Source organism: Channa argus, chromosome 1 (assembly GCF_033026475.1).
Source record: "Channa argus isolate prfri chromosome 1, Channa argus male v1.0, whole genome shotgun sequence".
NCBI classification, from domain to species: Eukaryota; Metazoa; Chordata; class Actinopteri; order Anabantiformes; family Channidae; genus Channa; species Channa argus.
The window spans coordinates 17,319,415-17,343,076 of record NC_090197.1 but is presented as its reverse complement, the minus strand read 5'-3'; the positions used below and the strand labels follow the sequence as shown (position 1 = coordinate 17,343,076).

At 39.6% G+C, this 23,662-nt stretch overlaps 2 protein-coding genes across 10 annotated transcripts; both read right to left on the bottom strand.

The window, feature by feature from the left end:
- Positions 1-469: 469 nt before the first annotated feature.
- On the bottom strand, positions 470-19,626 carry hycc1 (hyccin PI4KA lipid kinase complex subunit 1). 8 transcript variants are annotated; one of them, XM_067503142.1, is made up of 12 exons: positions 19,369-19,626; positions 12,356-12,437; positions 11,867-11,968; positions 11,519-11,698; positions 10,660-10,740; positions 10,448-10,563; positions 8,133-8,228; positions 7,070-7,186; positions 6,701-6,788; positions 5,565-5,727; positions 4,155-4,498; positions 2,550-2,690 (listed from the first exon to the last, which is right to left on the bottom strand). In XM_067503142.1, exons 2-11 carry the CDS (start codon positions 12,404-12,406, stop codon positions 4,200-4,202), a joined length of 1,293 nt encoding a protein of 430 aa, XP_067359243.1. In that variant the 5' UTR covers positions 12,407-12,437; positions 19,369-19,626; the 3' UTR covers positions 2,550-2,690; positions 4,155-4,199. The 8 variants fall into 8 exon arrangements, with proteins under 8 accessions (XP_067359240.1, XP_067359237.1, XP_067359239.1 ...); XM_067503139.1 differs by lacking the exon at positions 4,155-4,498 and having other exon boundaries at positions 470-2,690; positions 12,356-12,433; positions 19,369-19,622; XM_067503136.1 differs by lacking the exon at positions 4,155-4,498 and having other exon boundaries at positions 470-2,690; positions 19,373-19,622.
- A 1,551-nt stretch (positions 19,627-21,177) lies between these two features.
- Positions 21,178-23,612, bottom strand: si:ch73-345f18.3 (uncharacterized). Of its 2 annotated transcripts, none has more exons than XM_067503132.1 (4): positions 23,375-23,612; positions 22,889-22,967; positions 22,549-22,770; positions 21,178-22,430 (listed from the first exon to the last, which is right to left on the bottom strand). In XM_067503132.1, the coding sequence occupies exons 1-4, from the start codon at positions 23,426-23,428 to the stop codon at positions 22,033-22,035; spliced, it is 753 nt and encodes a 250-aa protein (XP_067359233.1). In that variant the 5' UTR covers positions 23,429-23,612; the 3' UTR covers positions 21,178-22,032. The 2 variants fall into 2 exon arrangements, with proteins under 2 accessions (XP_067359233.1, XP_067359234.1); XM_067503133.1 differs by having other exon boundaries at positions 22,549-22,767.
- Between the last annotated feature and the right edge of the window lie 50 nt (positions 23,613-23,662).

Sequence of the window (23,662 nt, the reverse complement as noted above, 5' to 3'; positions counted from 1 at the left end):
GAGTTTGCTAAAGGTCATCTGCCGCACTACGTATTTTTTAAAAGGCACGTTAAGTTTGAACAATTCCCATCTCACCAAAACCGTAAAAAGTAATTCCATTGATAATTTATTCAATTATCCCTCATATTTATCCCAAATACTATTATTCAATGGCAACTGGACATCCTTAAGGTTCTTAAAATAACCCATTGTCACGATAGTGAAATTTTAATGGTTAGGAATATTAACATGCAAACACAAACTTATTTGTCATACACAAATGTGTTTAACATAGAATACATGTTGAACAACCTTAACATTTCACAGATGGTTAATTTTGTCAGGGTAGTAATAATCACACCTATGTGTCTGTGATCTTTGAATACAATGTACCTGAACTTGTCACATTTTAACGTGACATCTGAACTGACAAATTTTAGGTTTATTGATGCTTCCTAACAGAAACAAAACATAACTGGCCAAACAAGTGTAATATAGAAACAATTTATTCCCAGAAGTTGAAGCAGAGTTATTTCCAGACAAAAAATGCTGATATAAACCACTTTAGTACAATAGAATGTGATACAAGAGCTTATTTATTCACATCGAATAAATCAACATACAGAAACACGATGATTGTTACTGTCCCACCAAGGTATTGAACACTTAATGGCTGGCTCTAGTACACAGACAACAGAATACTCTTTTGCTTCAGGGTGGGAGAGCAGAAATACTTGACATTGTATCTCAAATGTAGCAGATTTTTATTTTGGTACAAGGGAAATGCCACCATGTCCTGTAAGGTGGTGATGATATGGAGAATAACAAGGACTAAACACATCACCAGAGTACTACAAACAGCTAGAACGGTGGGTGGGTCAAAAAAGAGGAAGAATGTCTTGTTGCCTAGAATGCATTCCCGATGTGTAAAGCACTAGAGCAAGTTAATTTATAGTTTTAGTTAAGCCATCACATTTTCCCCAGAGGTGTCAAATTATTATTAACTGTCTACATAGGTGGTCTGTAATTCTGTGTGGTTTAAAAATCTTTGGATGAGTGGCTAGATGTGGAAATCTGTATAAAAGGAAGAAAGCACATTAACATAATACAACTGAGAGTCAACCCTCATTTGTTCTTCATAATAGTGAAAGGTTGAAAACACAACTTAATTACTCTTTGCAGTGCAAAATTCAATACTTCAACCATACACACCTATTGTGCCCAAAATTAGAAACATCCTTGTAATTTGTCAAGAAATGGATTCAATTTTTTTTTTGCCATCATATACGCAGCAATTCTGAAAGTGCCAGAGGAGAAAGCGAAAAGGACATAAAAATATTGCTTTGTTTCCCCCCCCCCCCATACTGTGAAATTGTAAACATGAAGACCCGATTCTCCTTACACTGATTATTTTTAAAAACTGGTCACTTTATGATACCTTAGGGGAAGGCTGGACTTCCTCTTAAAATGCACAGCTAAAACTGAGTTTGGATCTTCCCAAAAGATGGAAAACACACAGTGATTTGTATTGCTATGGGAAGGAATCTATAATTTTCTAAAAAACAAACAAAAAAAGTAGTAGAAACACTTATTTCAACTAGGAGAATCATACCTTTCACTTTATCAATCAGCAGCCTTTATTCTAAAAACAATTGTACATACACACATACAGTACAGAAGCTCACACTTGACATTTGCCCTATGACAAACCTGGGCAGTTCAAGGATGGATAAATGGAAAAGCCATGCAGGGCAACAAATGCCAATTAAAATCAGTTCAAAATACTTTTCCACCAGCTTTTACTATTAAGTTTTAAGTGCGTCTTTCTATGACAGATTGCTCTGCAACAGAGTGCAGTTTTGTTCTGGCACGACAACATGGTAACAGCGCACTATTACAGTAAGTGAAGCTGGAAAGGCTATCCCTGTCATCCCGCCTCAATTAGGCCCAGAGGAGTTGACTCTGCTGAAAGATCAGGATCAGAGGGAATGGATGGTGCTCTAGAAGTCGGAATGAAGCAAGGCATCACAGGATTCACAGCACACAGAATCAAAGATGTTAAAAATGGAGTGATGGGAAAACAGCCAGAGTATTTGTTCATGTTTTTGTGGTTCGTTGCAGTTGGCATGGCTTGGAGTTCCAGATCACAGGTACAGGGTCAGAGGATCAGAGGTGAGGATTTAGGTAGTGATGTACAGTTCAAAGGTCAGTGCCAAGGTGCACGCTGATGCTTGGAGAGCGCTGTGTATGGTTTGGCGCAGGACTCAAGTACCCTACCCCTTCCTCCTGTAGGCTGCAGGAATAGCGGGCAGTTTCAGCAGTTGCATGGTTGCTGGAGGAAGGGACATTACCACTGGCCACCTGTTCAAAGGAGCGAGAGAAGACGGCGCTGGCGGTGCGAGTCAGGCTGGTGAGAGCTCCTGCCTTGGGCACTGATTGGCTAGAAGTGAGTGTCAGTCGCTTGAGAGACAGCTCTGTGTTCTCACTGGCAGCCCGGCCTGTTGTTAGAGGGCCCGCCTCCTTGTCCTTGCTTGTGCGCCCAACAAGCCTACACTTCTTCATGGCCTTGGCTCCAAGGTTTAATGTGGTGACACTGTTGCTGATAGTTATGGTGGGTGGGGTAATGTCAGGCCCCATCCCACCTGGCCATACCCCTTCATCCACCTCCGAAATATCCATCAGCTCATCCGGGGAACCCAGATCCACTGCGTCTGTGATATGGACAGACAGGCAGACACAAATTAAGCCATGAACTGAGAAACAGGTGTGAAACTAGTAAAATAAATTATTACAGGTTTTATCTGATCTGTCATCCAGCCCATCTGATCAAATCAAATTTGAAAGATTTCATGGTTTACAAAGATTATATTGGATGTTTAGTTTTTAATGAAACTATGACTGGATGAAAGAGGAGTTGTCCACTAGGTGGCACCAACACACAGGCACTATAGCTAATTAGGACATCTCACTACCTAATGCAATGAAATACAAGTGCCAATCAAGCACATATTAGAATAACCAGCAGTGGCAGGGGGACAAGAGTCAGTGGTTAACAGGCAGAGGAGTGCACGCTTTGTTCCAAAGGCAGGAGAGAACTAAGAGCAAAAGTCTAAGAAAGATTACAGAAGGAAAGTACAGTATAAAAAGGCCAATGCACACTCGAAAGGCCCCCGCCACCAACCAAACCCAGACACACACCCACACACACACCATTGCTGTTAATTTGAAGGCACGCAAATAAACTCAGATGAGACGCAAACAACCTGAATATGCTATAAATACACAATTCTTATTTGATGCTACCACTGTAACAGAAAACTAGTAAACATTTGGTAAACTGATAGGCAGGTCCTTTTAAAATATTTCAAAATCAGTTTAAGCCTGTTAAAAACAGGTCAGGAGTCATGATTCTAGTCTGGTCTATCACAAATCTAGTTTTTGAGTGAATGTATTGTTTAGGACCTGTATATCTTTACCATCAACTAGTCAGAAGGAAGAAATCTGTTTCTAGGTGTAACCAAGAGTAACCTGTTGAGGCGTACCAAGGTGTGCTGTAACACACCAAAAAGGTTACTGATCCCTTCAGTAAGCGCCCAGGAGTTAGATCCTCAAACAACGCTGTTCAAGAGTACAGTCTCCTGGTACTGCTAACAGCGATATCTTATGGCTTTTACCATTCAAGGTCATTAGGCCTTTCTGTTATCAGTTACCTCAGGTCTAGAATTTTTTATATTGAAAATAAAAAGACTAGCAGTTTTATATCTACAGTCTGCCTAATATTTATTGCAAAATGTTGATAAACCTACTTTTATACCTGTTGTTCATGTTCCTTGTTTAAGTAATGTTCTGCTTTTAATAGGATCTACTTCATTTGCTCAACAAAAACATTTTTATTATGTCATTCAGCCAAGCACATTTTATTATGCATATTTTATTAGGTTATTGATTGTTATTGAGTTAGATCTTAAATAATTAATTACGATTTTAAGGAATGCTGACAGGATGTTCATGAAGAAGCTTTAGCAACAAAGGAGAGAGTAAGTAAATGAATGACTTTGGGTAGACAGATGAGAGAAATAGCGCAATTAGGTGAAGAGGGTGGTGGAGCCAGGCGCAAAAAGGTAAAAGGGAAGTCATCATGCAGCTTTGCAGACCACGCCCCCACACATGGTTACCTAGGTTACCCTGGGAGAAGGGCAGGGGGAAGGAGGGGCAGGACCTTAGTATTGGCTCCTCCCTGTGGAGGCCGACCCAGAACCCTCATTCTCCACCATTCGCCTCACAGACTTCTGCCTCCTGACCTCCTGACCCCGGATGCCGGAGTCATGACTTCGGGGGTCCAGGCTGACCTCTGAGGCGCCACCCAGGGTGTCCCCATCGGGCTGGGCACGGCCATCAGACCGTGGCCGCAGAGAGTCTCCATTGGGCAATCGCTCGCCGCTCACACCCGTCACACTGATTTCGGGGATGGCCACGCCCCCCAGTGCAGCATCATTCTCTACACTCACCTCCTGGGACTCTATTGGGTGTTGGGCATGGGGGAAGTGGGACATTACACGGACATATATACAGACATGCACACACACGCACACATGAACACAAACAAAATGTGGCCGTGTGCACAGGCCAACATAACCACAGAAACACAAGACACACAGAGGTAATCAATGTAATGGCAGAAAAATAAAAAGACAAAAATCATAGTGATCAGAACAAAACACATGGTCAAAGTAAATGCTACATGGAGATGAAAATGAACACAGTATTTTAACGGAACTGCATTTCATACTGGGTCAACACTCACCATTACATACAAATTAATATTTAATAGTATTTCCCTCCATTGCTTGCTTATAACAAAAGCTTTACACATAAACAAGCAGCTCTGACAACTGTACCAATGAGCAAGATCCATGAGATGAGTTAGGGTTGTTAGGCCTGAGATGAAACCTCCTCATTAAAATAGCTGGAAGCTGTAATTTACCTGCCTCAGAGGGCCTCTCTTAACCGCACACATAGACAGTCTTATTATCTGCCTTTGAGTTTTTTTTAAATGGTCTTTTGAATATTCAAGCTATATCCACACAAAACACATGTTTATTAAAAAAAAGTGTACTGCACACAGCAGCTTGTATGTATCATCTTAAAATTACAGTCCCTACTTACTGGTTTCTGGTTTTGGCCACGTCTGTCAATTTAGGGTCAGGTCTTAAATGTCTCTGCCCCCCATACTGAGTGCTTTCTAACTGTGAATGCTCATTTGCCTCTATATTGCCACTACCTTAGGCAAATCATTACAGGTCAGACAGGAAGCATACAATACAATGTGAAGGGGGCTCTACAGGCTTGGGAGCTGAAGGATGATAAAAACACAATGACTGTGACAGACAAACGGTAGGGTGGCAGGGCGATGAGGAGAACATCTTTCTCTCTCCTTTGGCTTTGTTCTTTTCGATTTAAATGTAATCACAAAATGCTTACAGATAAATGTGAGTGTGTTTGAGCTCTTCTGTTTTTCAGAGAACTACGCTCCAACCGCTACATGCCTAGATCCCGTTTTTTCCCCCTCTGTGTATGAGTCTCACCATGTCTCTTCCAGCGGTGTCCTCTAATAGACAGAGAGGTGACAGCATTGCGGGAGATTCTGGAGGACGTGGGCGTGATCTCCACCTGGATACTTCGTGCACCCTCCTTGTTGTTGCTCTTCAGTGCTGCGCCACGCAGTGATGACTTGATGGCATTACCCACCTCAAAAACACACATCCAAAAACACACGTTATAACTGTAACACGCTAAAGTTTCAAAGGGCAACACTGGTCCTCAGCAGGATTACTTACAACAATTGAACAACTTTTCTTATTAAGTAAGACTGAAGCTCATTTTACAAGTTACAGTGTTAGACACGATAGTATAAAAAGTAACAATGACAAAAAGACTTTGTATTTAACTGTATCAAATAATACTTCATTTGACTTTTATAATAAGTCTCCGTATAATACCCTCTGCTCTTGTTGGAAGTCCTCAGGTAGCACAGGTAGCACCAGTGACTTGTAACAGCTGAGTACATAACATGAGGTCAACTACATAAGATTCACAACACAACATGTCTTTTGTCTCTGAGCCTGCAACACATTGGTCTCATGATGGACACATCACACAGATGGACAAGTTATGGTAATCTAGCAGCCACCTGGTGTGTTCCACTGCAATTAGTAAATACACACAAAAAAAACCCCTATATTTATAAACACTGATATTTGAAACCTTGCAGTGGGTGTATTTACACAAAAATGTTTCCTTATTTTAATAAATCTTTTCAAACCCAAACACTGTACTATAAATTGAATCCAAAGGTTGTGTGGCTTGATGTACACATCAACTTGTGTAGTAATATTGCAAGCTTAGGTTCAATCCTCTACTCCCTGGGCCTCAAGGATTACAGCTTAACCAAGCAGAGTGAAAAGCATGTAAATAATCTAGTGGGATTACATGCTTCTTGCAGTCTTTGACACATGCGTGTGTGTGCGCACGCAGCACACAAAAAACCCAGCAGAATGAGCTGTAAATTAATCAAAACACCAAGGCAGCTTGTGCTTCTAAATCAAATGTGCTCTAACAGACAGAAAACACAGTTTTACACCACGGATCAAGAAAAAAAAGACAATTGAAAGAAATGTAGTACTATAGGTTAGTAGCAGAAAATTAATATTATTGTACCCACCAGCAAAGCTTCAGGGAACAACTCTAGCTGGGCTCGATACAGAACATCATCCAGTGCTTTGGATCCGAGTTCAACTTCCCCATTACACCTACACAGAGGCAAAAACATATTAATACACAAAGAACAAGGAGCTGATTAAAATGAGAAAATGCTAGATATTGGTTGAGACATCAGACACTAGTTAGTCATTTTAAATGCAAAACAGCAATATTTAATAGTCAGTTATGGTTACAAATCAGCCTCTTTTAAATGGCTATATTGCATCATGTACACAAAATTAGAACTACACAGTGACAGACGGGGCACAAGACCAGTGTTGTAGACGAGAAGTTCAATAATGAGGCTGTGCTGTGTTGTGTACACACTCACAACGCATAGTGTATCCCGGTGATGAGCTGAACCAGGAACTCTGATGTGACTGTCAGGCGAGTGTTAATACCTTTGTAGCGGCGCATGTGCTGTCGTGGGTAACCGCATATACACACCCTGGACAATAACCAATAAATAAAAACCAATAAAAACACAATAGAAAAGATTGTGAAGAAGATTAGTGAAAAAGGAAGTTTAATTTAGGGCAACCACTCTTCAGAGCCATTTGGCTGCAGTTCCATTAAGGCAATTGTCTTGTGGTGAAAAGATACAAAAAACATTGCTAAGCAAATAATTGCTGAATACATACACTCACACTTGCATACAAGCACATGCTGTCTAAAACACACGCTATACACAATAACGAGTTAATAATGGTTTACAAATTACTGACAAGATTTTAAATTTGTAAATCATTTCTGAACTTAATAATTTTCTGAGTATATTATTTTCAAGCAGGCATACAATTTAACAAATAAGCACAGCACATTTAAACTGATAAGAGTTTCTATAAACACTAAATAGCTAACACATGAACTGTTGAGAGGAAATCATAGCTGATGACTTCTCTTTAACTCTGTGCTTATCAAACCGACATTCAGCTTCAGTTGGCAGATTACCAAGATCACTGAGCTAGGATTTGCGTACATTGGTTCTCTTAGCCGAATAGCAGTATCTTGGCTCACTCTGGCAGCAAAGTCCATAATAGGATGAGATAAGCAAGTGCTTGCAAAACTCTGTGCATGTGATTGTGCACGTCTTTCTATGTTTGTGTGGAGACATTGAAGCCCCAAACCACTTTTTCCAATAGGACATTTTAGCCAATCATCACAACTCAAAGTGCTATTTGAGGCTTATGATTAGAATTAAGTTTAGGTTAGGAGGTCAGGGATTGTATTATGTCAGAGAATGTCCTCAAAAACATGTGCGTAACAAGTGACCCTATAAACATCAGTCACTACAGCAAGGTCACCTATTACTCTATGTAATTTGTGACAAAGTCACACACTGCCTTCTCCTGTATGTGAAGATATGCTAGTGTGTGTGTGTGTTTGCATTTTACCTGGAGCTGAGCTGGCAGAGGGACTGCAGGGAGGTGGTGGTCATGTAGCTGAGAGCAGCATTGTAGCACAACAGCAGGAAGGTCAGCACCTCAAATCTCAATAACACAAACACAAACACTTAGCCTCCAACCACATAACAACATGAGATATTAACTAAAATCCATCAAAACTGACCTTATTTAGACAGTTACACTTTTTCCTTTTCAGGCTCTATTCTTCAGAAATAGATGTTCACCAGTCACTTTTTGCAAGTCCAAGTCATGTCTCAAGTCTCCTATGTTGTTATGAGTGTTCTCATTTGCTACCATCCAGGTTTATACTGTATATACTGCATTATCATCACTCCTTTATTTATCAACATACAGTAGCATTGCTTAGTAGTTTAAAGATACATAGAGTTCTTAATTGATATCCTATGTAAAAATGTCAAAGAAGTATTATCACAAAATATCACAAACACGTCTCCTGCAGGGCAGTTTATATCATAGACAATTATTTTTGGGCAAGGATATTGCTGTTGTGGTTTGCTGAGGTGAATAATTATTTTGATTATGGAGCAATCTCTCGATTATTTTCTCCTTTATGTCAATGATAGCTTGATAGAAAAGGTGTCACCAGGGCTCTAAATGACCATTAAAATAGATGCCAGTTTACTGTAGGTGTGTGAAAGGCAGACTGATCCTGTGTTCACCAACACACACATTCAAATAAGACACAATGTATAAATGTATTTTCAATAGTGCACTGTGTTAAAAAATATTGATGTTTACATATCCAAATGTTTGTGGTACAGATTAGTTATAAATGGGCCACATTCTTTGACTTGCACAAAGCAATGGTTTTCTTGAAGATGGAACATGTTTTAAGCGTTATTCCTTTTTCAGCTGCTTTGCCTCAGTCCTTGAGGGCAACCTCTGGATATCCCAAAAACAAACTAAAGAAAACTTACACTGCTGCTTTTAATGTCTCCTTTAGGGGACAGAGATTAGTAAGATCAGTCTCTCTTGTCTGCCATTTCTTGAACTGCATATGTGTGCATGGCTGCAGTCTGACAGGCACGCACAGGTGCAATTCTCCATTTGGCTGCAATTCTTCTGATACCAGTAACAATCATTCAGCTCATCAGATATTTTGTTATTGTGTGATAAAATTGAGAGAGTTTCAGAGTCCTGGATCACAAGTCCAAGTTAAGTCTCAAGTCCTTTGAGGAAATGTCTCAAGTCAATCCTGAAGTCTCTGTGTGTATGACTCAACTGCAACTCGACTCTGTACAGAGTCCCCATCCCTGGCTTCGGTAAATTGCATTTGAATTAAAATAATTAATGCCACAGAGTTGTAATGTTTCAGATGAAATTTGAAACAACTTTATAAAAAAAAATATTGGCAAAATGTGGACTAACGCTAATGATACACAGAAGCCCAAGAAACATTTAGAAGCCAACTGTCCAAAAACTTTTTAAACCTTAAAATGTGGGCCATATGTGAACTCCACATAGTTGTTTTCTAGCCAGTTATCTGGCTGATGTTTTTTTTTTTGTTTTTTTTGTTTTTTTAGTTTTTGGATTGAGGCATTGGGCATCAACACATTGGTGGATCCAGGCTGTAGGCTGACAACTAATCACTAAGATTAGTTGTCAGCTAACTGGCTAAGAGCTAACTAGCTAAGAGCTAAGAGCTAACTAGCTAAGAGTTAATGTAGGCTTTAGGATCAGGGTATTGTAAGTTGCCGACAATACGATTAAATAGGAAAATTACCGAAAGTTATCCTTTACAGATGCTCAACTCAGACCACCACAACCTTTAAAATTTGGCTCAAGTGCAGCTTCATTATAATAAATAAGAAAAGCAACATCAATCTAACAACTTAAAATGTAACAAAGCATAGACTGTCATTAAAACACACACACTGCAGAATATAACTGGCCACGGCAGCAGCTAAACTCACCATCCATTACCACCCAAGTCTGATATTGAGGACAGGAGTCACTGAAACTAGACACACTTAATTAACCATCCAAGTTATTCATAGGACATGCAACTTTTTGAGTGTTAAACTGTTCTAATTAAAGCCTGTTAAACTATCAAATTAGTTTATAGGCTCATTTAACACATTTGGCAAGTAAACACATCATCGACTCTAAATAAGATTGTACATCCACCTTGGGGTATGTTTCTATTTAGGTTGTTGGCTGCTAATTTTAAGTAGGCACACTTACAGCCTGCTACCAGGAAAAGACACTTCAATCTCCATTCTGCAGACAAATGACTACCTGCCCCAGAGTTTTGTGACAAGTGCATCAATTGAGCTTCTTACCTGTTTTGTGCAGTAAAGTTCTCTCTCTGGAGGTGTGGTCCACTGTACACCACCCGGCTTAGCCCGTGATTGGCTAGAGCCCCCTCTGTAAGTGCTATGGAACCGATGGCTGAAGGCTGGAAGAGGAGATTAAAATAAGATTTTTTTGTTTCTCCATTCCCGCAATATAAAAATAAAGTTGTGTGTGTTTATGTGCAATATGTGTTTCTCACCTCATGGTATACTGAGGGTTTTGAGAGGGAAGGGACAGTGAAAGTCAGCACTTTACTTTGCCCATCTTTATCTACTATTTCCTGCACAGGAAGAAAATGAGAAAACGTTACTGTGGGTGAGAAATACAGATGATTTTTTTCCCGTCTGGTTTAAAACTCTGATAAGGCTGGACTTTTCAACCATATTCCTTTGTGTTTTGTGGGTATCTGTATGAGGACCTCAGGGCCTGTATTTCTCCACTCAGTTTGTACTGTATGTATAATGAGGGAACACACACACCAGGATTTTAGTGTCCCCTGTGTGCATGTTAATGTCAAACAGATTAAAGGAAGTCAGACAGTGTGTTGAGTGACAGCTGACCTATTCATCTATTCAGAGGGGAAGCTAAGGGACATTGCATTTTTCTGATAGAACACAGAAAGTCAAAATGGATGAAAACAGGACTCAACACACCTCTCTATGTAGGAGGCTTAAAGGCATTTACAGATCCAACACATCCAGATTGATTGTTTGTAGACTCACTGTTTCAATTCCTCAATTTTTAAGTGATATTTTCTTTTACTTTCTATCCATAGCTGTCTAACAAGGCAGAAGGCACATAAAGCAATCACTCACAACACATGACGCAAATACCAGACATAGCTGAGTGGTTAATTCCCCTGCTTCTAGAACTGCACGATTACACCCACTTGCTAAGGATCAAGGACTTTGCATTTTGTGCACTGGAAACAATTTGTTGTTATTAACAAGAGCGCCTTCCCTTTACTGATAAATCCAAAAGGATTAGTTGAGACATAAGACCATGGTATTGAAAATGTAAATATGTGTGAACACCACAACGTTCATCCTCTCCCCTACCAGGTTATAAATGCCTAGCAGCAGGGCTTCAATGCAGCCGGAGGTGTGGGGGTCTCTGGCTGCGCTGGCAGACAGGAGGCTCCATAGGAGCTCTGGCAGGAACTGCAGCGTGAAACGCTGCAGTTGTGGCTCACCACTCCGATAAAAATCAAACAACTGGTGACACACTGGCTCCAGCAACTGGGAACAGAGAAAACAAAGACTCAGCAAAGCAGAAAACAGGAACACTGTTACATCACATCAGTCCTGCACATGTGAGAAAGAGGCACAGCAATATTTGCAAAATTTAGGCAGAATGGTGTTTGGTGGTGTTTACATAAATACAATTATTTTAACACATGCACATACATCACTGTAGTTCTCTCGAATGACTTTGTAGAGTGCAGGGACCAGGGTGCCTTTGTCTTTTAGTGAGGAGGCATAGGTGGAAACAGCACTGTCAGGGAGGGTCTGAAACACAGACACAAACAGTTTGAAGTCTGATACACTACTGAATTAACTCATATGAGAATTCTATAAATAACACAAAGCATGAGAATTTGAGATGAGACTACAGAAATTCTGATAGAGTCCAGGATACACAGATACAATTGAAATGCAGCAGATCTGTTCAGTACTATGGGTAATGATGAATAAGACAGAAATTTATTAATGAGTGAATTAGCCTTTGTAGGCAATATTGCAATTTGTAGCTCTACAGTAAGTGCAGGTAGAATTGAACCTCTGCTTTTAAAAAGGAGCCATGTATCAGTCTGCTTGTGTTTGTGTGTGGAAGAATTAATGCCAAGAGTCTGAACATTTGTTTTGCACACAATCATACACACAGTAAAACAGTACCTTATATTCTGACAGCCATTCCTCCACCACTCCTTGGTCCATAGCCAACATGTTCCCTCATCTGCAGTGGAGTCACTTCTACCTAACAGGAAAAACACACTGTAAAATAGCAGTCTGCATAATTGCTGAAACAGAGCAAATGTGTACACGCAATATATATAAACACACGCAATCACAGTTTGAAAGTGGCCCTTTCCATGTTTTCCAAGTCTTTAATTATTTGGTTTCCTCACAGAAATATCCTATTACAAATGGCAAAAAATGCTATAGCAGTGAACAGTGAATGTACACACTCCAGGCATCAATTCAACAAGCCCAAGAAGAATAAGTCTGTCCTTTCTTCCCTCTCTCCTCCTGTTTCCCTCATTCCTCTCCAGACACACACATGCACATACACAAACCGGCACACACACACCTCTGCAGCACGTACCTAACCTATTCTCAAGTCAGGCTGGCAAATCGAAAAATCACCCACACAAAACCCTGACTGGCTTCACTGTTGAAGCGTTGATGAAAAATATAAAAACCTGTGGACAGCAGAAATTAATTGCTTTCTGAACAGGTTGTACAGGTAAGATGTCTTTAAACTGAGAGACAGAAAAAGAAGCCCTTACCTGTTTTAGCAAAGGGTTAGCATTTATTTAGCTCTCAGGTATTACCAAAGGGCTAAACCTGAGGTTGTGTTTGTTATGGATATCCTTAATATCCAGCACAACCCTTCCCCTGCCCACCTCTTATCCCCTCTATTTTCTCTTCCAGGCAATCAACATGAATTAATAGAGCTCATTTTCTACCAAATTTACAATGTTACATCCTCCTTTCAACTGTGTTTCTTCTGTTCTCAATGTCATTTTGATTCAGTGTTTTAATAAAGCATCTGCTATTTCATATGTGACACAGCTGCCCTTTCAGCCGCCCTTTCTCTCACTATTTCCATAGAAATAGTGAGAGAAAGAACAATAGACAACAAAATAACGAAAAATAAATGTTTATCTACGCACCAGATATAATGGTTCAGTCAGAAAGGTAATGCAATCAAGTTTACTCTGTTTAGTGTTGCAGTTTTGAAAACAATAGCTTTATGGAATTCACTCAGCTATTTGTCCAATTTGTCCAAATAAACATTAAATGTAGCTCAAAGTATAATATATTTTAATTAGAGCCTAATAAAGAGGTTGACTTCACGATTGTGCTTTAAGCTAGAGGTAGATAAAAAGCCAGAGTATTTTCAAAGACATGTCAGAACATACTGAGGGGGACATGTTTATCTGTACTAAATTTAATGGCAATGACTTATTAATAGGAATAAAACCTTTCAGCTTAATGGTGGCCTGAGAGGATAAACAGCAAGTCATTGGAATAATCTAAGGAACAAATGTATGTAGAAAAACTGAATCATGTTAAAGCATCATTCTAATGTACAACTTACTGCCGTGCATAGATAAAGGTTTCAAGAATTTCCTCCAAAACCATCCACATTAAATATTAAATAATCCGATTTAAATAATAGCACGATTATGAAATGGTTAGCACTGCTGCCTCATAGCTAATGGGTAACCCGGTTTGAATCCTGACCAGCTGTGGTCTTCTGCGTGGAGTTTGCATATTCTTACTATGCTTGTATGGGTTTCCTCAAAGTACTACAGTTTCCCTAATTGGTGATTCAAATTGGTGGCAAGCGTGAATGCGATGTGAATGGTTGTCCGTCTGAATTTGTCTGTTTTGGCCCTGAGATAAACTGGCGACCTGTCCACAGTGTACCCCACCTCTTGCCCAGTGACAGCTGGGAAAGACTCCAGTCCCCCGTGACCCTAAACAGGATAATAGATGGATGGATGGGTTTCAGTCCTAGTCTCCTTAAGCAACTCTGCATTGTGACTGTCAGCATGCAGGGCAATGACAGTGACCGACATATGTTTTCAGATGTGAAGTAAAGTGTCTCCATCTATGCATCTTTGATGGATTGTCTGTTTTAGACTAGCAATCTGTTTCACTGTGGGGTATGTCGTGTCTGTGCTCAGTTGTTTACAAGCTAAAATAGCCATCGAATGCTGAAACCAAGTCCATGTTTGGTATGTCTGGTAAGAGAAGCTTAGGATAAGAGAAAGTGCATCAATCCTTCAAGAGAAAGTCCTTCACAATTCAGAAACATGCGCTTAGATTGTACAAAGATTACGTATTTCTGCCTTTTACAACTGTCAAATAACAAAAGGGAAGTGCTGAATGTGAAACAGTCAGAAACACACTTCAAGTATTAAGCAGAGCCGGATGTGAAAAACAAATCGAAACATATGTCAAAATATTTGATTGTGTTATGTATGATGCATTTGTGTTAAAAATAGAAAAAGTTTATGGTTGATTTTTGTCTTCCCTGTGCCCACATTGTCCCACTGCTCTTCCTCCTACACATTGTTTTTCTCTCTCCCGATCCTTTCACACATCCGAACGTTTTATTTTGTATTAATTCTGGTCTGGTCCCTTCATGGCAGCTAGGTGTCTATTTATGGACTATACGAATGACAGGAATGACAAGGGAGGAGGAGAGCCAGTGACTCATGAAATAGGGAAGGATTATAAAGCAGAACCTCCATTTAGAGAAATTAGTCTTTTGTGCCAGTCTGTTGTTCTGTTCTTTCATGCTGGTGGAGAAAATAAGCAGGCCAGCGATATCTTAAGCTAGCATGTGCATTTTAATGACAGACTTGCTGAATTTAAAAAAAATAAAATAAATAAAAGCCTGTGATTAGGGTGCAGATGAGTCAGTCTTGTAAGAGGATGGGGTCTCCTCCTACACATTCACTTTTAACCCATCAATTCTGTTCTCAATGGTGAATGTCAGGGGCATGACACCTTTATTATCTGACTTCATCAAATATATTTGAATACTAAAATAAGCTGCTTTGTGCAATATTGCCTACCTATGATATAAAGACATAATTATTACAACCCAAATGACCCCACACTACTTTCACCCCTACATTATCTACCTAATGAGCCCTTTTCGGGCCAGGTAAAAAACAAGGCCTACTCTGGAGGATAAGCCACCTATTTAATCTTCCTTCAGGCTGAAGAGGTTACAGAGGTAGAGCAGCATTTTTTACCAAAAAGAATAAAGTCCGGTTGACATGACTCAGCCTTTGGAAAACTACATTTGGCTGACTAAGAACCTTCACCGACATATGGTGTCCATTATGTGACTCCAGCTTCAGAAGCAAACTGGAAAGAAATTCCAGTGATACAAAAGCACAAGCAAAGGGTCAACATAGGTACAAAGTTACAGTAAATTGAAGTGTATCTTCAAAAATAAGTTCAGCAGCCACATGTAAAAAACATTTAAAGAAACCAAGAAAAACTAACATGTTTTTTGTTAAAAAAGTACATTTTAAGCTTACTAACATGTCTATTGCTCTAGCTATGCCCTGCACCATAGATTGTTGTAGCGAGATCTTATAATAAGGAGGCAACTCATAAATGTTGATCTACAAATGGAAAACACAAAGAAAGACAAGAAAATGTGCTAAAAACAGCAGTAAGGAAGAAGACTGCAAACAAACACAAACGATATATAGATTAACTAGGAGGTTATGTTCTCAGTTAACCAAATAATCTTTGGTAAAAATAGGCTTGTTTTGCCCAAACACCTGTCCAAAACCAAAAGAATTAGGTCAAAATTATAAATGTAAACTAAACGTCAATATACCTATAGAGTCGTAAATAGTATGGCGATATAATGTGAAACTACCATCCATGTGAGAACAATATTAAGAGCAGATAATTTCTAGACTCTATTGACATGTTGCTGACAGGCACACACTACTGGTGGAGCACAAAGGAAAAACAAACACCTTTAGAGTACAATATAGACTTTAATTATATAATTATGCTGATGTTTTTTTATTTCATCTGAGAATGTGTCTGTGTCATTATTGCTTCATAGATCGTGACCAAAATTGATACAAGCAAGACAGGTCAAATTTGTAAAACTCATGCAGCAGCTGGCCATCTTATCAAAACGACCAGCACAGACACCCACGAATAAACCAGTGTTAAGTATAGGTGGTTAAGCAGGATTGACAAGCACAAGTTTAAAAAATGAAACAGAGATCAACAGCGATGTAAATGGAGGGGCAAATTAACTGATGTATAGAGCAATGAGGGAGAAAAAAGCAAAGTGTGACAACCCAAAGGATGGATAGCTCTAGAGAAGTAACAAAGGAGAGTCAGTTAAAGTGGGGTGTTTAGAGATCAATCTGCCGCCTCTGGCAACCTCCCAGTCTCGTACACACCTCTCTGTGATCTAAACAGAACTAAGAAAGAGTCTAATGTGTTTGCCAAGAAGCAACGAATAATGTTTTGTGCATTGCATAACTGTGTGTGCAATGTGTTTATTCAATGTCTGGTTTGACAAAACCTGTTCCTGTGAGCTAGCTAGTGTTGACAGATCGATTTCTCTGACTTTACACCCACGCATCAGCTTAAAAAAAAAGAAAAAAAAAGAAAATCACACATTCACACACATTGGTTTACTCGTTCTGATCACTTTATCCAATACAAACATTTCTCCTTTTAGTTTACATTCCTTATCTTTTTAGTAACTGTGCTCAAATATGCCAAGAGAGTTAGACAAGGTAAACAATCTTTACACCACCTACTAAAACACATTGTTGTCCCCCTGTGCTCTGTACCAAACTGAAAACATACCTGTCTGTGAAGGCTGACAGACCAACTGAGAATGAATTGCAGTGGGGAAACACAAGCACATACACACCACAGCTGATTAGCTAATTTCCTATTGCATACAAGCTTTGGAAACTTTTTTTCCCCAGGAAGTGAGTGGGCCAGTAAGAATGAAGGCTTGAATGGAGGAAAGAAAGAAAGCAGAGAGCTAGATGAAGTGGGTGTTGTTAGAGAGTGACAGAGCTGCTCCAGCTGCTTTTTCCTGTGGTACAGGGTACAACCCAGCCAACTGCTGGTTAAGCTCATTGCTAAGCACTTGAGGAAGGCAAGCTGTGGAAAGATGAGTTAACAGACCAAATAGGCTATAACAACCAAAAACTAACTTAGGTATCTCGAACTGACTCAATACAGATGCACCACTAAAGTCTGTTAAACAATGCTGTTGCCAACCAAAGTCTAACTAAAAAAGGCTCCACCTAAACTTTCCGAACTATAAAGGCAGGATTATATAACTATGGTTATGACGAGCAGAGCCTCTAACATGCCAAAAGGTCATAGTTTAACGTGACGTCAATTTTGCCCACCCAGCTTGTTAACACTCGGTTTATTCGTAGAGTGTCAGCATTGTATTTTGATTTCTCTCTCCAGTTTATATTACGTTTTTCATGATGTCTGTTGGCATCTTCTTTGTTTGGACAATGTTGTCCAGCAGTCAATCTTGTTCATCAAGACCTTTCGCTCTCACCCTAGGACTATTTCAATAGCAGGATACTTATGGCTTAGAGGAAAGGGGGGTTGGGGCTTTTTGGCTCGGTTACCTTTCTCAGCTGACCACACAAACACATATCATAAAACTGCCTTTAGCTAAGCAGACTTGACAGAAAGACAATTCCCTGTATACAGAGAGACCAATTATTGAAATGAGATATTATAATACTTTTATCTACGGTTTTTTGTCTCTCCATTTAGCTCTCTTTCATGGATAGCTTTACATATCACAGTTACATAGCACTCTCATAATCATTTTTTCACTTGATTAATGTAGAATGTCACGTCCAAATACCACTTTTGTGTTCAGATAATTAGTTTGATTTCAAAGATTCTTTGTAGAGCGGAAAGTATGCTATGTCCAATATTTATTTATTTATTTATTTGTTTTGCATTTTTGGTGGGTAAATCAACATCTGCACTTCAAATCTTATACTGCAAATTATAAACAGGTGCAGAATGAAGAGAGAAGGATTGCAACAGTGTCCCTCAAATTGCTCATGCATCTACAGGCACGGGTGACTAGCTGTGATGCTGGATGACAGCAGAGCCTGCATGATATTCGTCTTCCATGACCTGCCTGGCTTCACTGTCAAACAGCATTGAGAGTTACGTGACACATGCAACCACAGATGCCACACTTTAACAAGCCTGCACACACTTGTCGGTACACTCAGACACAACCACATCCTAATGACACCACTTTCACAGTGCGCACTCACACAACCAACCAGTCAACTGCTGGGGGGCAGAATGAAAAACCCAATGACAAAGGCAGCAGAACCACAGCCTTTGTGGAGGACACACTTTTTTTTTTTTATACATAAGACGTCTGTCATGTTTCGACAGTACAGTATACTAGTTCATTACATTTAGGATAACAGGATGGCGACAAAGCTTCACACTGCCCCCCACCCCTTACAGAAAAGACCGCAAATTGCCAAATGGTACGCATAAAAGCTGCATCACATGATAGCTATGAGAAAATTCCTAACAACGTATTATCTCATCTTAGTCTACAGTGGCTGCCAAACAGTCACACACAGACACGAGCCACCTGAGGAGTCTTACAAGTATTTTAACAAGGCCCTGACAAACCCCCCACACCCACATAGGACAGTTACACAGGTCAAAGCCAGGTTCAAAGTCTTCCTCCACGACAGATGTGTCTTAATTAGTGTACTATTACAGTAGCAAAAAATGTGGTTAGCTTAACACGAAAACCTTCCTATTTTGTTATTTTATTTCATCTTATGTAGCTAACTGAAGTTTGTAGCTAGCGTTACACCTGTCCATGGGGACTGTTACAACACCTAGTTTCCCACACTGACTGCTGAAAACAAAGCTTGCATTTAAACAACATGCCATTCTATCTCACCGCGCCGGTAGTTCAATGGCAACCACCAGTTTCCCCATCCACATATTAATGAATCCTCCCCGTCACACACTGTCTATCTCGCCTCGCTGAATGACTTCGAGCTGTCACAACGGTCGCTCACAGATTAGCTGGTTAGCTAGCTCGTCTAAGGGCGACAAGAAGTAAACAGGGGAAGTTACTGTACACTTACTGACATGCTATCTGTCCAATTCCTGGTGCTGCTGTCCCCTGTCGTTCCGACAAGACGAGTAAACGGCTACCACTTTGCTATTCTGTAAACCTCTTCAATAATTCAAAATCAGCTCCTTCCATCTTCATTACTTTCTCCACTCATACTATCTAGTAGTGATGTGTCGTTCGCGAACGAGCCGGCTCTAAGAGTCGATTCTTTGTAGCTAATGAGAGGAGGAAACTCCCGTCAGGGAGAACCGTAATCTTCAACCGCTCCTGCTCAGCTCTGCCGAGCATGCATGCAAACAGGGGCGGGACTTTATTTTGATGGGTACACCATGCGGCCAATCATTTGTAAGGACAGACTAGGATCATACCATTATGTAAAAGATGGAAGGTGGACAGACATGTCATAATGTTAAGACTACTTTGGCCTTTATTTGATTTGTTTGCTGTTTTTCTGTGTTCACTTGTTGATTCAAAGGTTTGATTAAAATGTTAAACAATAGTAACTGTTATTTTGTAATAACAAAACATAGAAATAAGGTAAAGAAGAAGACTTACACGTGTCTGGGGTCCAAAAATTATCCACTCCAGAGCTTGCATGACAAACACTGAAAATTTATTGAGTTCCACGTTCCAATTTAGTGGATAACAACGTAATTCCACAGAAAATGTTTCTCAAAATAATTCCACAGAACAAGGTAAGTAACCGTGTACGTCCACAGTGACACATTCAAATTTCCACTACTACCTAGTAGTCCTCGTCAGTCAGTTAGTTCCAATAACTGTAAACAAACATTGTTTCCTTGACAACTGGTTAGGCAAACCTTAAAATTAAAAACCTTCAAAGGCAACCCCTTCAAAAACACTTACGTGTGATGTCATTGGTGACGTCACCGGGGCACTTATACATACACTTCTTAGTCAAACACAGAAAAAACATACAGAAAAAACACAGAAAAAAACCCCGTTGGCTCATAAATAACGCTTTTATGTAAATGATGAATAACAAATTGCTTACACACAAACCATTCATAATTGCAAAATTACACTAAAATATAAGGCTCTAAGTTCTTCATTAAGAGCCATTGGGGAGCCATTTTTGATCCGTAAGAGCCGGATCTTCCAAGGGAGCCGAGCCAAAAGAGCGAAATCTTTTGAAAAGTGCCGAAACTCCCATCACTATCTAGGAGAGGGAACTCGGTCTTTACTGAGTGACAGACTTTTAGCCAATCAGAGCAGTATATAATATAAAGACCGCCCCCTCCCAAATTCAGCGTCTAATGAAATTAGACTCTTTGGCTGTACCCTAATAATTTCCACGATCACGGTAGGTTGTCGCTGTCATTCATTGCTCTTTGACGGTGCTGTGCTAAGATTTTATTATTGGACCACATTAATAATTTATCGATATTTAGCGTATTATTGAATAGCACTAATATGTTTTTCAGCAACTAAATCGTTTTTAATCATTCGTCATTTGTTTGGTGAAAATATACTCACACTTTTACTGTATACATAAATATTTTTCACTTTTGACCAATAGAGCACACTACTTTGAATCTATTCAAAGTCACTGAAGATTATTATTGTTATTATTTGGGTTGGGTTGAGTTAAACTATGTTTTTATATAGTTATATTTATTTTTTTTATTAACCATATCTTTTCTTTCATCTTAAGGCAAAAGCAGTACTCTAAATTTGTCTCTCTCAAATGATGCATGGCCAATGAACACTGGGACAATGAATTTTCCAAAATAAATTATCAAGATGGCATATGGCCATGTGTTTGTTTGCTTTCACAATAACAGAAGCTGAAAAGCAGCAATTTTAATCGTTTATTAGTTGTGGGGCTTTCTGGATAATAAGCAACAAATCTGCTCCATCCAGATGTGACAATAGCAAAAGCACGTGAATAATCACAACAAACCTCCAGTTTAGTTTCCAATGCAGCTATAGGAGATTGTATCCTGTCCTGTCCTGAAATAAAAAAATATAATCTAGTGCAGTTCACAAACGGAATATTTATGCATTTGACAAAAGAAACAACAAACATGTCAAGGTAAAGTTTTTCAAAAATCTAAAGTGTCTTATCTGCTCCAAATTTTTTTAAAAAGAGTGGCAGTTATTATTTCAAGCTTGACCTTGGGTTTTAAAGAATCTTAATCCCTAAAATGTGACTTCAAACACACAGGCAAACTTAATTGTATATTAAAAAACTGTTAGCTTAGTAAAGTCAGTCTGTGATACCCTCTAGTGTCAGTTGGTAAAATTACGCTTGACATGTAATTTTTATACTGTCAACATACAGCATAAGTATTCGTCATAGTTTCAATTAAAGAATTGAAATTTCAGATATGATCACAAGACTTCATGCCTTGTAACAAACATGCAGCAAGCCTTTAAAGCACAGTATATACTGTGTATTTCTGATACAAATATTTGCTGTGCATGTTCAGGAACTGTCTGTTTATAGGTTGTAACTATTTCCCCCCCAAAATAGCAAAAGACCTATTATATAAAGTTCATGTTCTGCATCATCTGTTAAGTAGTGGCTGTGTGGCATAGTGTTTTTTCTAACTAGACGTGCCAGTGAGTGTGTTCAATCCTTATATTTGCCTATATGAATACTTTATACTTGCTGATTCATATAAAGCATTCACAATGAACATACAGTAAACTACAAATAAGCCCCTGCAATCTGTGCTGCTTCAATGAAGACTCCTCCGGCTTGTTGTCTATATTTCAATGACAAATCTTTCGCCCTCTTCACTTCCTTCATGTTTTCCTCCAGGTTCTCATTCAGTCTTCCTAGCTCCTGGTATGATTCTGCTGCCTCCTTCACTTGCTTTGTCATTTGATCTCTGCTACGGAGCAGCCAGCCAATCAGCTCTTGAAGTGTGGTACTCTTTGAAATGGTAGCCTTGGCACTATCAGAAATGCCCCTGAGTTCATCCTGAGCGAACTGAAGATGTGGAGGCAGTGTTTTTTCTTGACTTTCAAGCTCTAACCCCAACGGGATGACACTGAGGGAGAAGTCATAGCCTTTCACCCTTAGGGAGATCCTGTATGTGGCTTCTGCATGAGGAGAGAGATGGAACTAAAAATGCAAAACGTAAAGTTCTGGCATTGTAGCCTGCTTTCATGACTGACAGGAATGTTGATCATCAGTTTGACCTCTGGGTATATCACTAACCGTGCTCCTCTCTGATCTTTGCCAAGCATTCAGAAAAGGCCAGCCCATTATCATGGTCACAGCCATAGCTCTGTCGCAGGGCACTGGCGTGTTGGACCATGGCTTCATAGTACTCCTGCTGCTTGTTGAAGGTCTCAGCCATGTCAGAAAACCTTTTGTCTAACTCAGGCAAACACATTCGCCTCATCACCAGCTTGCCGGTCCGCTTCACAGTCTGGGCTTCTGGGAAGAAGAAACAATCACATACACAGACACCCAAACATGAAAAACAGACAATTCATCCACAATTGTATGCATTAAAAGTGGACAGATTTGAGAAACATTTATACAGATTATGTACTGTTCACTGCTTGCAGGGTCTTCCTAGCTGATTCAGCTCCATTCAGGTCAGATGATCTGTGCTGTAGGAGAGGCTGCCTCTAAAATACCAGAGTTGTTGACATAAAACACCCATTAAACACTTGTGTTTATCTAAAATCATGTAAATACTATGTCACAACCTCCTGCACCAACCCAGTGTTTGTGTTTTACATCTCAAATGGACATTTTTTATTTGAGTGGCTCATGTGATTCACACTACTTTTATGGAATATGCTGTTTCTATGCACTGTGCAGTTTTTCCATTTACACCATGAAAATACTATATAGCTTTTTAAAAAGCAAAATACGTTTGTGGGTGAATATCTGCACATACATTCTTTTAACAGCTTAATCCAGCAGTAACTGAAGCAAAGCAATGATCGGATTTCTCGACTATACACGAAGGAAGCTAATTTAAAATCCGTAACCAGCATTTAAAACTTTCTTCGGTTTAAGAAAAACATACCTCGTTCTCAGAGTTTTCACTGGAGAAACAGAAACAGCAGACAGAACGGAGCATTTTCCGCAGCTCGGGTGTCTCTCAATTTGTTTTCAGGTCAGTAATTTCTGACAATATGCATCTGTAGTCCGCATTTCGCATGACATCAGCGTCATGCGACTTGTGATCACATAAGCTTTTCTTCCTGTTTTTAAGATTAACTTACAAAACAGGTCCTGCTGTGGCCCGCAGGTGCACCCACCTGTGAGCTGCAGCGAGGTAAGTGCAGTGGCTGCTAGTAGCTTTGCCTGTGCA